This window comes from Solanum tuberosum, unplaced genomic scaffold (genome assembly GCF_000226075.1).
Source record: "Solanum tuberosum cultivar DM 1-3 516 R44 unplaced genomic scaffold, SolTub_3.0 scf00005, whole genome shotgun sequence".
Classification (NCBI taxonomy): Eukaryota; Viridiplantae; Streptophyta; class Magnoliopsida; order Solanales; family Solanaceae; genus Solanum; species Solanum tuberosum.
Window position 1 is genome coordinate 472,172 of NW_006238931.1, and position 16,976 is coordinate 489,147.

General features: G+C 31.5%; 1 protein-coding gene and 1 long non-coding RNA gene across 3 annotated transcripts in view; one reads left to right on the plus strand and one right to left on the minus strand.

Moving 5' to 3' along the window:
• The window catches only part of LOC107060390 (uncharacterized), an 18,162-nt gene extending 7,801 nt beyond the window's left edge, over positions 1 to 10,361 (minus strand). For both annotated transcript variants that reach the window (XR_001473336.1, XR_001473338.1), the window contains exons 1-2: positions 10,063 to 10,361; positions 9,801 to 9,869 (exon numbers count right to left, since the gene is read on the minus strand). This is a non-coding gene — a long non-coding RNA (uncharacterized lncRNA). The remainder of the gene's footprint in view (positions 1 to 9,800; positions 9,870 to 10,062) is intronic.
• Positions 10,362 to 12,968: 2,607 nt separating this feature from the next.
• On the plus strand, positions 12,969 to 14,946 carry LOC102579795 (uncharacterized). The gene is made up of 2 exons (XM_015308322.1): positions 12,969 to 13,077; positions 13,180 to 14,946. Exon 2 carries the CDS (start codon positions 13,223 to 13,225, stop codon positions 14,477 to 14,479), a length of 1,257 nt encoding a protein of 418 aa, XP_015163808.1. The 5' UTR covers positions 12,969 to 13,077; positions 13,180 to 13,222; the 3' UTR covers positions 14,480 to 14,946.
• The last annotated feature ends 2,030 nt before the right edge of the window (positions 14,947 to 16,976 follow it).

The window sequence follows — 16,976 nt, forward strand, 5'->3', positions numbered from 1 at the left end:
AAGAAAATGAAGAGATAGATAGAAAAACGGAAATTGAAAAAATAAAACAACAAGCAAAAAAGGAAGTACAACAATTAGAAGAAGTAAAAGATACTAAAATAATAGAACTAGAAAAAGAATTAGCAGTATTAAAAGAAATGTATGAAATTAAACAAAAAGAAAAAGAGCAAAAAACAAAATTAGCAAATGAGATAAATAAATTTAAAGAAAAATTACAATTAGAAGAAGAACTAGAAGAAAATAACCAAGATAACATAAGAATTGATGAAATAAACGACAATGATCTAGATGAACAACATTCAAAAACAAGTGAAACATATACAAAACTCTTAGAAAACATGACAAAAAATCCAGAAGTAAACACAGGTGATGTCAAAATGGAGGATGAAAAACCCAGTACATCAGGAGTAAAAAATCCAAAAAACTTAAATCCAAAATATTATAATGCTAACTATGAACAATATGATAGAAATAAAACTATATGGGATAAAAGACTGAATAAAAAATGGACACCAAAACCAATGACAGAACAACATAATTTCTTAGACTTGGACTGTGTAGAAGATATAAATAAAACAATCCAACTATGGATGGGCTATATATCAAAACAATTAATAGATAACAAAATAGAATGACAGAAACACCAGGATATATAGAAAGAACTACTTATAGAAACAGTAAAATTATGGCTACAAAAATCTATCAGATGAAAGTTTAAAAACTTTTAAGAAGTAATAAAAAATTTTGATGGTGAATTAGCTACTACAACTATGAAAATAATTATATAAATACGAAATAGCTATAAGAAATGAATTTAGTAGTATGACAACAGAAGTAGAAGAACAAAATAAAGAAAAAAATTATAAACAGGAATCTAATGACAAAATTAGCAGTATGTAATATGTGCTATATAGATGAATATACGTGTGCATTTAGAGAATACTATTATAAAGGAACATATAGTACAGAAGAAAGTAAAGAATAAGGAAACTATATTTTACAAAATTATCCGAACCTTTTAGTTCAAAAGTAATAAAAAGTTGGAATGAAGCAGAATTAAAAGAAACTTTAGGAGCTAGAATGAAATTCTTGCAACGATGGTTGCTATGTGAGCAACATAAAGAAGAAATAAAAATGGAAAAAATATTAGTAAAAAACTTAGCATGTTGCAAAAGTAAAACGGCACCCCAATTCGGATGTACAGATAGATATTATAAAAAGAAGTATAATAAAAAATACAAATCAAAATATAAACATAAAAAACCAAAAAGGAGATACTATGTAAAAAATTACAAAACTAAAAGATCATATAGGCCAAAGAAAATATTAACCGAATGTACTTGTTATAATTGTGGCAAAATAGGACATATAGCTAGAGATTGTAAATTACCTAAAAATCCAAAGAAAAAACAAATATCAGAAATAATAATAGACGATGAAAAATATATGCAGATAGAATACATAGATTATGAATTAGAAAGTGAAGATAGCATATATGAAATATCAGAAAATGAAATGAATAATGATATAGAAATGGAATCAAACAATGAGTTCTATATTATAACAAATGACTGAAAAAGATATACAAATAATAACTAAAAGAAGAATATCAAGATGAAGAATCTTCAGAACAAAAATAATATTTGATAATAATATATTTGAACAAATAAAAGGAAAAGAATTAGACCTAAGCGTGAAAAAAATATTAGAAATACCAACAATAAGAAATTGGTTTAAAAGACAAAAAGAAGAATATTATGTAGTAAGTCAAAAGGAACATATCATAGATTGTAAATACACCAAAGGTAAGGCTAAAATACCAATAATAAATAAGCGAATAATAAATAAAGAAATACAAGATATTAAGGCTAAAAACCCAATTAAATATGTACATTTAGGAGGAACAGAAATACTAATAAAAGCATGTTTTAGAGAAGGAATAGATACACCTATAGAAATATACTTAGCAGATGATAGAATTATACAACCTATAGAAAAAAGCATAATAAGTGACTCAAAAGAAAACTTAATATACCAAAAATTTAAATTCATAATAAGTGCTAACTACTCAGTAGCAGTAAATGACAGAAACATAGATAAGTCACTAGTATTATATTGGAAAATGTCAGGGATAGAACTAGCACCAGGAAGTAAAATATTTACAGCTAGATGTAAAAACTTATATGTCTTAACAACAAAACATAAAATAACAGCAAAAAATAAAATAAAAAAAATAAAAATAGAAAATCCTTTTGAAAGCATAGTTACAGTTATAGATAATAATGATTATAGTTATAGGAAGATTGATATAGAAAAAGATCTAGAAATAGTAAAAGAAAGATTAAGTACATCAAAAAGAATAATCTATGAAATACCACAAATATCATCAAAAATGAGTACCTCTAGAAGAACAGATAAAACTCCACAAAAATTAATAGAACAAATGATAGAAGAAATAAAACCATATCATAACTACATAACGGGAATAATGGAACAAAGAAAATACTTAATATTAATAAATACTGGACAAGAAGAAAACTATATTACAAGAGAATTAGTAACGGAAGATGAAATAATAACTACGAAACAATTATGTCCTGAACTACCAAAAGAATTAATAAATACTGAAGAAACAACAGAAAAGGAAATAATTATAGGAGGAATACCAATAGTAATGAAATTTAAAATATATCAAGGAGATAAAAATATTACTTTAGGAATAAAATGGTTAGAAAAAGTAAAACCATATAACCTAGAAGATAAACAATTAACAATAAATTATGAAAACAAAAAAGTAATAATAAAAAGAACTTTATTATGACAAAAATATATATACTTGCAAAAATAATAGTAGAAGGATATTATAATAGATATTATACTTCAATGATAGACACAGGAGCAGAAGCTAACATATGTAAATATAATTGCTTACCAGAAACTAAATGGGAAAAGTTAAAAACACATTTAGTAGTAACAAGATTTAATAATGAAGGAAGCATGATCACATATAAGACAAAAAATATAAAAATACAAATATGGGATAAGATATTAACCATAGAAGAAATATATAACTTTGAATTTACAACAAAAGACATGTTATTAGGAATGCCCTTTTTAGAAAAATTATACCCACACATAATAACAAAAACACACTGGTGGTTAACAACACCATGTAAACAAAAATAGGAGCAAAGAGAGTGAATAACAAAAAACGGAAAACAACAGAATAGGATAAAAGGAAGTGAAAAAATTACACAAAAAGCTAGAAAATATAGCAGAAGAACACTCAAAAATAGAATTAATTATATTCTCTATAGACAAAGTAAAAATAATCCAGGATAAATTAGAATTATTATATAGCGAAGACCCTTTACAAGGATGGAAAAAACATAAAACAAAAATAAAGGTTGAGCTAATTGACAACAATAGCATAATAACACAGAAACCATTAAAATATAATTTTAATGATTTAACAGAATTTAAGATACATATAAATGAATTACTAGAAAAAGGATATATACAAAAAACTAATAGTAAACATACAAGCCCAGCATTTATAGTAAATAAACATAGTGAACAAAAAAGAGGAAAAAGTAGAATGGTTATTGACTATAGAAATTTAAATGCAAAAACTAAAACATATAATTACCCAATACCAAATAAAATATTAAAAATAAGACAAATACAAGGATATAATTACTTTAGTAAATTTGACTGCAAATCAGGATTTTACCACTTAAAGTTAGAAGAAGAATCTAAAAAACTTACAACATTTATAGTACCACAAGGATTTTATGAATGGAATGTATTACCATTTGGATATAAAAATGCACCAGGTAGATATCAACACTTTATGGATAACTATTTTAAACAATTAGAAAATTGTGTAGTATATATTGATGATATATTACTATATTCCAAAACACAGGAAGAACATATGAAGTTATTAGAAAAGTTTATACATATCATAGAATGTTCAGGCATAAGCCTAAGTAAAAAGAAAGCGGACATAATGAAAAAACAAATAGAATTCTTAGGAATACAAATAGATAAAAATGGAATAAAAATGTAAACACATATAGTACAAAAAATAATTAACTCAAATGAACAACTAGATACAAAAAAGAAATTACAATCATTTTTAGGTACTAGTAAATCAAGTAAGAGAATACATACCAAAATTAGCAGAGAATTTAAAACCATTACAACAAAAATTAAAGAAAGATATAGAGTATCAGTTTGATAAAAAGACCAAATACAAATACAAAAGGTAAAACTATTTATGTAAAAAACCTACCTAAACTATATTTCCCAGATGAAAACAAAAATTTACTTATATAGTAGAATCAGATGCCAGTGAAAAGAGTTATGGAGGAGTCTTAAAATACAGGTATGATAAAGAAGAGATAGAACATCATTATAGATATTATTCAGGAACATTTACTAATACAGAAATAAAATGGAAAATAAACAGAAAAGAATTATATTCGGTATATAAATGTTTATTATCATTTGAACCATATATTGTATATTACAAATTTATTATAAGGACAAATAATACACAAGTGAAATGGTGGCTACCAAGAAAAATACAAGATTCAGTAACTACAAAAGAAATAAGAAGATTGGTATTAAATATATTAAATTTTACATTTACTATTGAAGTAATAAAGACAGATAAGAATGTTATTGCAGATTACTTATCAAGACAAAGCTACTCAAACTGTGAAAGAAAATATAATTGAAGAAATACTCAAAACCATTACTACACTTTGTATAAAAGTGGACAGTATGGACAATGAGATACAAAAGCTAAAGACTAATGAAGATAATCTGAAGTCTAAAGCTAGTACAAGTCAGCAGCATGACTGTAAAAATGCGGAGCAAAGTCGATCGGAAGACTTTACAAATCCAGAGTTAAGAGGTGACGTTGGGAAACACCTAAAAACCCATAATGTTTGTTTAAATACAGTTGCAGATACAAGAAAACCAGTTATTGAAAAAAATAACGAAATACAAATTTAAACCAGTTATTTGAAAAACCATTTACACAAAAAGCAAAGAACCCATTAACCACAGAACCACAAACTTCGACGTATGCAGATAGTCTACAACATGAGAAAAAGGATTAGCCAAATTATTTAAATGGAAATGCTATATGGAGTTACTATTCCAGAGATCAATTAATGATTTATGCCAACTCAAGAGAGCTAAGGAAATCAGATATGGATGAAGTCCAGAAATGGATTTTATCTTTATTAAAACCAGAAGAAAGACCTACAACAAGAGCATTAAAGGCATGATTTATTTCGTCAGAGCTATTAACTAGATATTGCAAGCTAATTGGACACAAATACCCTGACCATATATGTTCAAAATGTAATGAAGAAGACAATGTGATTCCAGATGTCCAGCTGGAATGATCAAATCAAAGCCTAAGAGATAAGAAGATAAAGAAGAAAAGAAATAGAAGATAGAGACGGAAGACTGAAGAGATAAGAAGATAAGGCAAAGAAGACATATTTGGCCGACAAAGCCAAAAGCAAATAGTATAAAGTGTACAGTACTATGTAAAAAAGTCGTAAAGTAGGCGCATTATTGTAAATTATTAGGGGCATTATTAAGTAGTATAGGATGTGCATTATTGTGCATTATTGTAAAGTAGCTATAGGATAGAATTTCCTTTCTATATAAATGAATGTATATGGAACATAAGAGGCAAGCCTTCAATAAACGAAGCAAACTTTCATAAAAACACTCTCAAATACTCTCAAAATACTTAAGATATTCATACTTAATAGATAATGGAGCAACCTTCAAATATCATGGATGAGCAAGAGGCAAAAGTATATTGTTTAATAAATATGCAGAACTAATTTCATATATTCCTGAATATCATATATATGATTGAATAAATTTATGTTAGTTATTATGTATTAGAATTATTTGAATCATGATTTCTAGTTTATTAGCACACTGGAAACAGAGAGAAAACTCTTATACTATGCCATCCTAATGTTGAAACCAGTAGGCGAGGAAAGTTGTTAGGGGAGTAAACGCAGTTGAGGCGCTGATAAGGAGGAAGTATCTGCTAAAGTACGATGCTAGTAGTGACAGGAGAACATGATAAAAGATAATCTAGCTCATAATGATCTAATATGAATTTAATCAATTATGAATATGATAGGAAGGAATAATTGAAAACAAAAACCTGCATAACAAAGGACATGACTACATATATGCATGATGAAATGATAAAAAGTTATAAAACTTTAATTTTATATATACTTAAAGATATAAAGATAGTGGAATTAAGAAGAATTATATGGGAAAAAATATTTAATGACGATGAATCAAAAGATATACTAAACCAACAATGGTATGAGATAGACCTACATGATCTATATTCAGACCCCGAAATATATGATTTAGAAATAGAAGATTCAGATTAAAATGAACTACGAATATTTACAAAATTGCACAGAAGCTATGGAAAATATAAAACTACTAGAACAATTAATGGAGAATAATTTATATATGTACCTAAGAACCCAAGATATGTTATACCTAGAATACATCATAAATAATATTAAAGAAATATCAAGATTAAAACCCTTAGCCAAAGAATATTATAATAAAACCTTTAGCTAAAATTAATATAAGAACAGATGAATTCCGCACCCCCAAAAATTAAAAGGCAGAAGGAAGAGACTGCACATTGATAAAATTTAGAAAGCTGATGGTACATGGACTGAGGGTAAGGAAGTGGAGACAGAAGCCAATAATTTTTATGATGAGCAATTTACAGGAGGGTCAGATGATATAGATATGACCTTAATTGATTTAGTTACTGGGCTGGTATCTGAAGAACATAATGTGCAATTGAACAGGTCTCTTTCATTAAATGAAGTCAGAAGGGTAATTTTTGAGTTGAATGGAGACAGTGCTAGTGGTCCTGATGGATTTACAGGTCATTTTTATCAGTTTTGCTGGGATATTGTTAGTTATGATATATTTGCTGTAATACAAGCCTTTTTTAGTGGTTTGACTTTACCAAAATCTATTACTCACACTAATCTAATCTTAATCCCTAAAAGAGAAAATATGGTCTCTTTTTCTGATTAAAGACCTATCAATCCGAGTAACTTCTTAAATAAGATCATAACTAGACTCATTCATGACCGTTTTGAGGGACTGCTGCCTAAGCTTATCTCAAATAACCAATCTGGATTTGTTAAAGGAAGGAACATTACTAAAAATGTTTTACTTGCACAAGAAATCATAGTAGACATCAGAAAGAGGAGTAATACTGCTAATGTAGTGTTTAAGCTAGACATGGAGAAAGCTTATGATAGAGTGGACTGGGGATTTATGATGAAAGTTCTTGCCAAGATGGGCTTCAATAATGTATTCTCAGATAAGATTTGGAGACTAGTTACTAATAATTGGTACTCTATATTGATTAATGGGCAAGCATCCAGATTCTTCCATTCTACTAGAGGGATCAAACAAGGGGACCCACTATCCCCTTCATTATTTATATTAGTTGCTAGGGTTCTCTCAAGGGCATTGAATAACCTACACTCTTGTCCTCAGTATAAGAGCTTTGGATTACCTAAGTGGAGTGAAAACATTTCTCACTTGGCTTATGCTGATGATACCACAATTTTTGTTAATGCTGACAATTTCTCTATAAATTTGTTAATGAATACTTTGCAGGACTATGAAAGGAAATTAGGGCAAAAGATTAATAGAGACAAAAGTGCTTTTTTTTGTGCATATTATGGCTGCTCATAGAGATATTCAACTGATAGAGGAATGCTCTGGATTTCCTAGAGGTAAGTTTCCCTTAACATACCTAGGATGTCCAATTGGTCATGCTAGGAAAAGGAAAACTCACTTTGCTGACCTGATGAAGAAAGTGCTGAATAAACTACAAGTTTGGAAAGGAAAATTGCTCTCTTTTGGAGGAAAGGTTGTTCTAATTAATAATGTGTTGCAAAGTGTCCCTATATATCAACTATCAACTATCATACCTCCTAATTACAAGATTTATGTGGAGTTTTAAAGAAGGTTGCAAAAATAAGCATTGGGTTTCTTGGACTGACATTTGTCAAGCTAAAATGGAAGGAGGATTAGGCTTCAGGTCATTATTTGATGTATCAAGAGCTTTGTTTGCGAAGCTTTGGTGGAATTTTAGGACCAAACACTCTATGTGGTTACACTTCATGTGGAACAAATACTGTAAAAAGTGTAGACCTCAAATAGTAGAGTGGAAGGGAGGCTTTTAGACTTGGAAACATATGTTACAGGCTAGGGATTCCATAGATCAAGAAATTTGGTGGCAGCCTAACAATGGATCTTCTAGTATTATGTATGATAACTGGTCTCAAATTGGAGCATTACATTACTATTTTCCAGTATCATTTTCTTCTAATATGTTACAAGAAGACATTAGTAAATTGATGGTACATGGCAAGTGGAATGAGGAGTTGATAAGACATACCTTCCCTAAAGAAGTAGCAAACCACATTATTAAGGAAATTTATATTGTTCAACAGTGTGAGGAGACGGATAAACCTTACTGGATGTCCAATCACACAGGTAAGTTTTCCATCAGATCAGCCTGGGAAATTTTAAGGACTCCTGAGGTATATCAGGAAGAATTTAGAAAAGTATAGAAAAAAGGGGTTCCTTTTAAAATCTCTTTCTTCTTTTGGAGATTGGTCAAACAAAGAATTCCTATTGGGGAACTTTTGGTCAAGATGATGATAGAAGAGGTGGTGTATTGTTGTTGTTGTGACCTTAATATGGATGAAACATGGGAACATCTATTCGTTGCTTGTCATAAAGCTCAATTTTTGTGGAACATGGTTGGAAGAGCTGCTGGAATTGAGGGGCCTTTTTTGCAACTGAAGGACACCATTTTTAAATGGTGGAATGCAAACTGTAGTGCTAAACTGAGACCATTATTCAATGCTATCCCTGGTTTTATTCTATGGGAGAGCTGGAAAGGGAGAAACACAGTGAAGCATGGAGGTAAAATATCTAGGTACAATATGTTGGCAGAAATTACTAGAAATATTCACAATCTTGCTATGGTTAGGTATCCTTGGTTAAGGAACATACCTAAAGATTGGTCTATGATGGTGAAATTCTTTGAGAATTACATATCTGTTCTAGCTACTAAGGTGATATATTGGGTACCTCCTAACATGGGGGTGTACAAATGTAATACAGATTGTGCATCAAAAGGTAATCCAAGACCTAGTGCTGGAGGTTTCTGTATCAGAAATTGGAATGGAGAATTCATATATACAACATCACAAGAGTTGGGTTTCAAAACAAGTCTGGAAGCAGAAGTCATTGCTTTTGAAAGAGGATTGCAATTTTGTATGTCACACAATCTATTACCTGTTATATTGGAGACTGATTCACTAATTGTGTCGAAAATATTGGATGGCATTTGGGAAACTCCATGGAGTATTAGCTTGCTGATTAAAAAGATCCAATGGTTGAGGAGGGATGGACAAGTGGAGGTGTCTCACGTGTTCAGGGAAGGGAACAAAGTTGTGAACTATTTTGCTAATTTTATTTTTTCATGTGCAGGTAGAGGTTTTAAAGTTTTTAACACATATATGGATGTACCTAAGGAAGGGAAGGCACTCATTCAACTAGATGCAAATAAAGTTCCAAATATAAGAATTTCCTACTGTCAGAATCCCTCATTTGCAATATAATGAGTTCATGTTACTTCAATGCCAACGACAAGGAAATAATGAAGAAGGAGCAAGATGTACCTCATCTGAAGAACATGGGCCTAAATCGGAGCTCTTTAGACAGTGGTATTAGCTCCTTGTGAGCTCAATCTGTCAAAGGACAAGGATTTAGGGACATGGACTCGAAGAGGTAAGATTACATAGGTGTAAACAAGAAATGAGCAACACAAATCGTCAAGAACAAGAATAAAGCACTCTCTAATTTCAGGGAAAGATCATCAATACCAAGAGATACAAGAAAGATTCATAATAGTCACAAAAAGGCAGAGATTATAGAACTCACCTTCAAATGAAAGCATCAGACTTGAGCTACATCATGTTGAAGACGTCTTCATCGGACAAGATTACATGACGTTTGTGACAATTTGGAGCGTCTAAGATGTAATCTATCCAAGCTAGATGTACCTCAGCTTCTCGATCTTTCGTTAATGGAAGTTGGTCCCTTAAGATTTTTCCAGATTCATGAACAACAATGGTTATAGCAAGAAAGAGGAAGAAGAGCTACTCCCAGTCACTTTCCCCTTTTACCGTGTTCTCTATATTTGTCTTTCCTAATTTTACTTTGCTTTGTGTATTAGATTAGGTCACCTTTGGGCCTAAAACTTTTGTAGCAAAAAAAAAAGTACTAATAGAATAAAAAGTATCTAACTTAATAATTATACGGAGAAGACCCCTAAAGTATTGGAATTGGTATAATTATACCCTTCGTTTATCTTTTGGCCACAAAATGCCCTTGGGGTTAACCATTTTTTATTAGCTAAAAATGTTATTGAAAACTAAATAAACTAAAAATGCTATTCAATAACATATAATTTCAATACAAATAAATAAACATATAAATATAAAAAAATCCCAGTTAACCATTTTTTATTAGCTAAAAATGTTATTGAAAACTAAATAAACTAAAAATGCTATTCAATAACATATAATTTCAATACAAATAAATAAACATATATATATAAAAAAATCCCACATCCCGTCCCATCCTGTCCCGCCAAACCCCGTCCCATCCCGTCCCGCCAAACCCCGTCCCATCCCGTATATGTAGTGGGACGGGATGGGACGAATTTTTGTCCCCCCAAAATCCCGGCCAATTGGTCCCCCGTCCCGTCCCCCAGTCCCCGTTCCCGTCCCCTTGCCAGCCCTAGATGACAGCATTGATAAGTTCGTGTGGTCAATTAATTTTCGAAAAGTGGGTGGCATATTGGAGTTGGATATGATGGCAAATTCAAAGTGAATTTGTGATTTGAAGTATAAAAAATTGGTTTTGCTATTTTTAATCTCGTTGTCATGGTCATTGTCTAAGAAAAGTATTTTTTAGTGTTTTAGAAATTAATCTATCCGTCTCACTTTTAAATATTTCTTAATTTATTATTACTCAAAATTCAATAACAACACGTACTATGATAGATCGAAAAAAAAGGTGAAAATAGCGACATGGCAACAATAAATTTAGTATGTGAGAATGAAAAATTGAAGTTATGATTAAAAGAAGGAGAGTCGATTTCTTTTGGAAAAAGAGAGGAAAATGATACGATTAGTGATAGCCGAATAATGAAATAAGTTTATGGCATTTTCCGGAGAAGTGTTGAGGAGAAAAAGAAAGAGACAAAAAAATATTAAAAAGAAAAGATAAATAGAAGTAAAAGATAACATAATTTAAAAAAATAATAATTAGAAACTTAATATGAAAAGGGAAAATTACTTGCAAAGTTAAAGTTTTAATAAAAAAAAAGCGTCTCTCACTCTCTTTGAGAAAGTGAATACACTTTATTTGCCACCTCAGCATATAGAGTGACATTAATTTCATTTTAAAATAGTTCAAGGGGGTAATTGGATCCTCGTGAAGTATATGTGTGTAGTTGGAAATCCGACTATAAGTTGGGGGAGGGCTATAATAATTTTTTAAAAATTTGAATATATCACTAAATTTATATATTATGAAAAAAAAATTCATTGAGAGGATAGATAGGGGGTGGATTAGGGGTGTGTGATTTTCTAGTATTTTTTACTTTGTTTTTAAATAATATATGTTACTCGCCTTTTCTCAATTAATGTAACACTAATAAAATTTTGAGAATCAACTTAATTTTCTATAAGTTTTTAATTTTTTTTAATTATTGTGATATATATATTACTTTTACGTCATTTTAAAATAATATATGTTACTCATATATCCCTATTTATGCGGCACTGATTCGAGGGTCAAATCAGACTTTCTATATCTTTTGAATATTTTAACCTCTCAATTATTGTGATTTATAGTATTTTTTACGTAAATTTCAGACAATATATATGATTTCATTTGTTTCAATTGAGAATCAACTTAATTTTCTATAATTTTTTTATTATTTTTATTATTGTAATATATATATTACTTTTACGTCATTTTTAAACAATATATGTTACTCGTATATCCCTATTTATGCGGCACTGATTTGAGAGTCAAATCGGGCTTTCTATATCTTTTAAATATTTTAACCTCTCAATTATTGTGATTTATAGTAATTTTTACGTAAATTTCAGACAATATATATGATTTCATTTGTTTCAATTTATGTAGCACACATAGAATTTCAAGAGCCATTTTTTTTAAAAATGATTTAAAAGAATTCAAGTTCTTAGTTATTGAGATAATACCTTTTACATAGTTTTCAAATAATACGATTTGAATTATTTTTACACAAATTTTAAAATATATAAAAGACTAAAAAATAAGACAAAAAAATTATAAAAATATCTTTGAAGTGCCAGACAGTCATGTTGACCCTGACCTGCCTGGTTATTGGCACTTATATATTAGTAAATGACTAAGAGGGTGTTTGGATTGACTTAACAGTTGGTCAAATCTACTTTTAAGTCAATTTTGACTTCTGAAAGTGTTTGACAAATATAAAATATAACTTAAAATAAGTCAAAGATGAGTTAAAATAAGTTAGGAAGTGTTTGACAAGGTAAAAAATGACTTAAAATAAATCAAAAAATTTAAATTAGGTCTCCCCTACTTTTTATTTTTTGACGAAAAAGCTACTTTTTTGTTAAGTTAATCCAAACAGACTCTAAATAATAAAACAAATTGATGAAAACAAAAAAATCATAAAAAATATGCCAGGTAGGCATGTTGACCATGACTTAATTGACACTTATATATTAGTATAAGGGAAGCAGAGAGCCGGCGGCCCTGCTTCTTGTCTCCGCCCCCGCTCCCGCTCCCGCTCCCGCCGTGCTGCCCAATCTTTCTTCTCTCTCGACAACTCTCTTCAAGCAAAGCCGATTGTACAACTCATGCTAAATCAGTGTATAGATACCTCCAATCATCTCATTTATGCAGGTTTTTTTTTTCTTTCTATCTTCTCTTTAGATGTACTTATGTGTTTGTTTTTTCCCCTTTCTGAAACAGACTTGAAAGGCCTCTATTTCAGCATATACTAGTTGTGTCCTTGATGGAAGATAATTTGATCAATGCTATAGTAATGGATCTTGATTTGAACCACGAACCTATGGAGTCGTCAGCTTTAGGATTAGGGTCTTTGTCCAATACTAGGATAGAACAAAGAATTCTTCACCTTGAGGCTGTTGCAGCTAGGTGGCGTCAGGTTCATAATTCTGCTCCTGATACAGCTCATAATTCTGCTAATGAGGCTCCTAATTCTGCTGCTAATGAGGCTCCTAATTCTGCTGCTGATACGGGTCATAATTCTGTTCAACATCACAATTGTCTAGGCAAGGGAAAAGGATGCAAAAGAGATAGATCCCATTTAGTAGCAAAGGCATTGGAGATGGATGTAGTGGTTAAGAAAGTTGATAAGAATGGTCCAAGTTTCTTTGACTGTAATATATGTTTTGATATTGCAAAAGAACCTATTTTGACTTGTTGTGGCCATTTATATTGCTGGTCATGCTTTTATAACTTACCTTATGTTGATTCAACTACAAAAGAGTGTCCTGAGTGCAAGGGAGAGGTCACAGATGCAAATATTACTCCAATTTATGGCAATGCCCACAGTTACTGCTCCAAACAAGTCCACTCTGCTTTCGAATTACCACCAAGGCCAAAAGCAAATAGAGTCGAGAGTGTTAGACAGCAGCGTGTCACTCGGGGATTGTCTCATATCCCAGTTGCAGAAGCACTTAGGCGAATTAGGAATAGTATTGGATTGGGCGATCACCCACAGCAACTGGACACTGGTGGCGTTAGTTCAACTTCTCTGAACGGCTCTCAGGAGTTGCAAAATACTGAGGCCACTGGTAGCCAGCGACCACGCTCCCGAGTGTTTTCGAGGGTATTATCAGAGGGTGCGGCTTCTCTTTCATCGGAATTAGAAAATGTACAGAGGCTGTTTGAGGACATTACAGCGTCAATTACAGATCGCATTCATGAAAGAAGCAATTTGCAAGTTTCACCAATTGGTCATGTTGTAGCTGATGAAGGTAATTCTCTCAGAAGAGACGCTGCTATCATACAATCAGAGCATCAGACTCTGGATTCAATTGCAGATGCAAGCTCTGTTGTATCTCTTCCTTCCTCTTCTCAATCAAATGAAGTTTCTGATGCGGCACTTCAGTTGGAAAATCTGACAACTGATACTGCAAACCTGCCTGTCATTCTATCTCCATATTCCAGGAGGAGAAGTGGTTTCTCAAGGCGTTCAGATTTAGATAGCGAAATTCTTCCTGAAACAAGAAGAAGATTTAGCTGATGCATTTGAATGATCAAGGTATAAGTTTTCTGTTATTTTACCTAAAGAAGTAATACATTTCATGTTATCATGTTCATCAAACGTGAGGAATTGTCACTCTAATTAAATGACTTAGGTAGACACTATTCTCGAATGTGGTCAAGCAAGTGGTGTTGCCCTTGTTGGAAGTGATAATCTAGCTCAGAGATTTACCGTGGTGGAGAAATTTTTTGATGGTAAGCTTTTTGAAAAAGATGTAGCTGCTGAGATTGTGGCATCTTGGCTGTACAGTAGATAGTAGGTACTTTTCTTAGGAAGCAATGTTATCCCCATTGCTTTTTTATACATTTCGTGACAGTTCCTGGTGGTTTAATGACAGTTTTCGATTACGTAAATGGTATCCCAGGTTTACTTAGAGTAAAATCGATCTCTTGTATCAAACATTTCTTTCCAGTTTCATGAAATCTAATCTAGTGCTTCAGCTCTTTCTTAGTCTTTCTATTTTTCTTTAATAAAATCAAACATAGTATTTCTGTATTCTTAATTATCCTGTAATCTATAGATGCTTCTCGATCTGAAGTAGACCCTTTTGGTACCCTTCTCAATTTATTTTACTAGGAGACTAATAATCAGGTTTCTTGTAGAAATCATAAAGATGTCCTAGAAATTCTTACTCGGCAACCTTCACTTATACACAACTAACTCCATTTAGCGCAACAAGTGCCTGCGTCATCCCTGAGGCTAGAGACTTAATGGCTTAATCTTCCATCAAGAACCCTCCGCTTCCTTAGCCTTCATGTTGTCATCATTCTCTCCTTCAGTTTTTTCTTTTAAATTTCCATCATAGTACCGATTCCTTTATCATCCCTGACATTACCCATTGAACTTTAAATATTTCCCTGATCATGCACAAAAGGTTGTGCCCAATAGGACAATGAAGTACAAGTGGTTGACATCCTCACCCTCTTTCTTACACATGAAGCACCAGCACAGACCATAGAAATTAAGATACTTCTTGGTGTTCTCGGGTTGAATGATGAAACTCCTTTTTCTCCTCATCTGACATTGTCATTGTCTTGCTTTTCGTGTATCCACCTAACCCTGCCCGTAAAATTAATCCTTTGCCTGTAACTGAATTTGATATCTCTGTTAAATCCTCATATTTCTAATCTTGCAAGTTTCTTCCAGTTTTAGATCCCATAATATCGTCCCTGTTGATCACCAAGTTGATTTACTATAGCTATCTGTCGCCTTGATATATTGTAAACAAGTTGAAAGACTTTCACATAATGGAATGTTTGGACACCATCTTTGTTTCCTAAAATGGAGTCTCATACCATCTCCTGGCTTATACTTGACATCATTCCAATCTTTAATAATACTCTTTCATGGAGGGAGCAGCGTGGCATTTGTATCTGATTTGTCCTCCATCCCTCTATATACATTCTGTACTTTCTTCGATGAATGCTTGGTCTTCTATCCCAAACATCTATAGCTATTTTCCTTGTAGAGCCACGTAGAATACCTTCAAAGTTTCTTGTAGCGAAATCCCTTACATTTTTATACAGGATATAGTGGTACTGTTTTGATCTAGTGATTGATTTTTATACAGAAACTTTAAAGAATATTCTGTTGTTTCATCCAATCCACCTACTAAGGATGATTTCACTCTTCTTCAAATTATTCGTCAACCCAGAGGCTTCCTGGAACTACAATAGTATATTCTTTAAGTTCTGGAGTTGTTCCGTCTTTGCTTCATAAAGTACCAAGATCAAGATACAAGGCTGTTTGCCTTGAAGCCTCTCAATTACCCTCTTATGGCTGCTTGAAGCTTCTATTTTCTGTAAGATACAAATTATCTCCCTAGCGTCGATCAAATGTATGAGCCTCTACCTTTACATCACAAATTACACGCCACCATGGAGCATCAAGGTGTAGCACAAGAGTCATGTAAAATCATCCATTTAGTTTATAACTTGAGTCATTTGCTTTTCTTTGTATTGCTCAAGTTATCTTTCAACTTACGCGTGTCAAAATGGGTTGAGTTAGGATGGATTGAACTACGGGTCACAACTCAATTTGCCAAGTTAGAATTACTCAAAGTGAAGCAACAGTAGGATGAAAATGCATTCAAGAAAAACATAAATTGACGGGTCCTCGACAATACTCATTTAAAAGGTTGTTAATTAGATTTTTTTACGGACAAAATACTCATTTTAAAGGGCCATCACTTTATGTATTTGGAAAGATTCAGTCATATTTACGTCTGAATTGGACTTTGATTTGGAAGACCAAAAAAAACATTTTCAAAAAGAGCTTCTGCGAAATTATTTTACGGGAAAAAAAAGCATATATATACAAAAATAAGAGTAATTTACCAATGTTTATCAAACTTAGGAAGAGTTTTTTACAAATATATACTCAATCACACTTTAAATGTCGCTCAAAAAATTTAGAATTTTGCTCACAATATCGTGTATAAAGGCTATTTGAAATATGTGTATAACTGTATAAATTT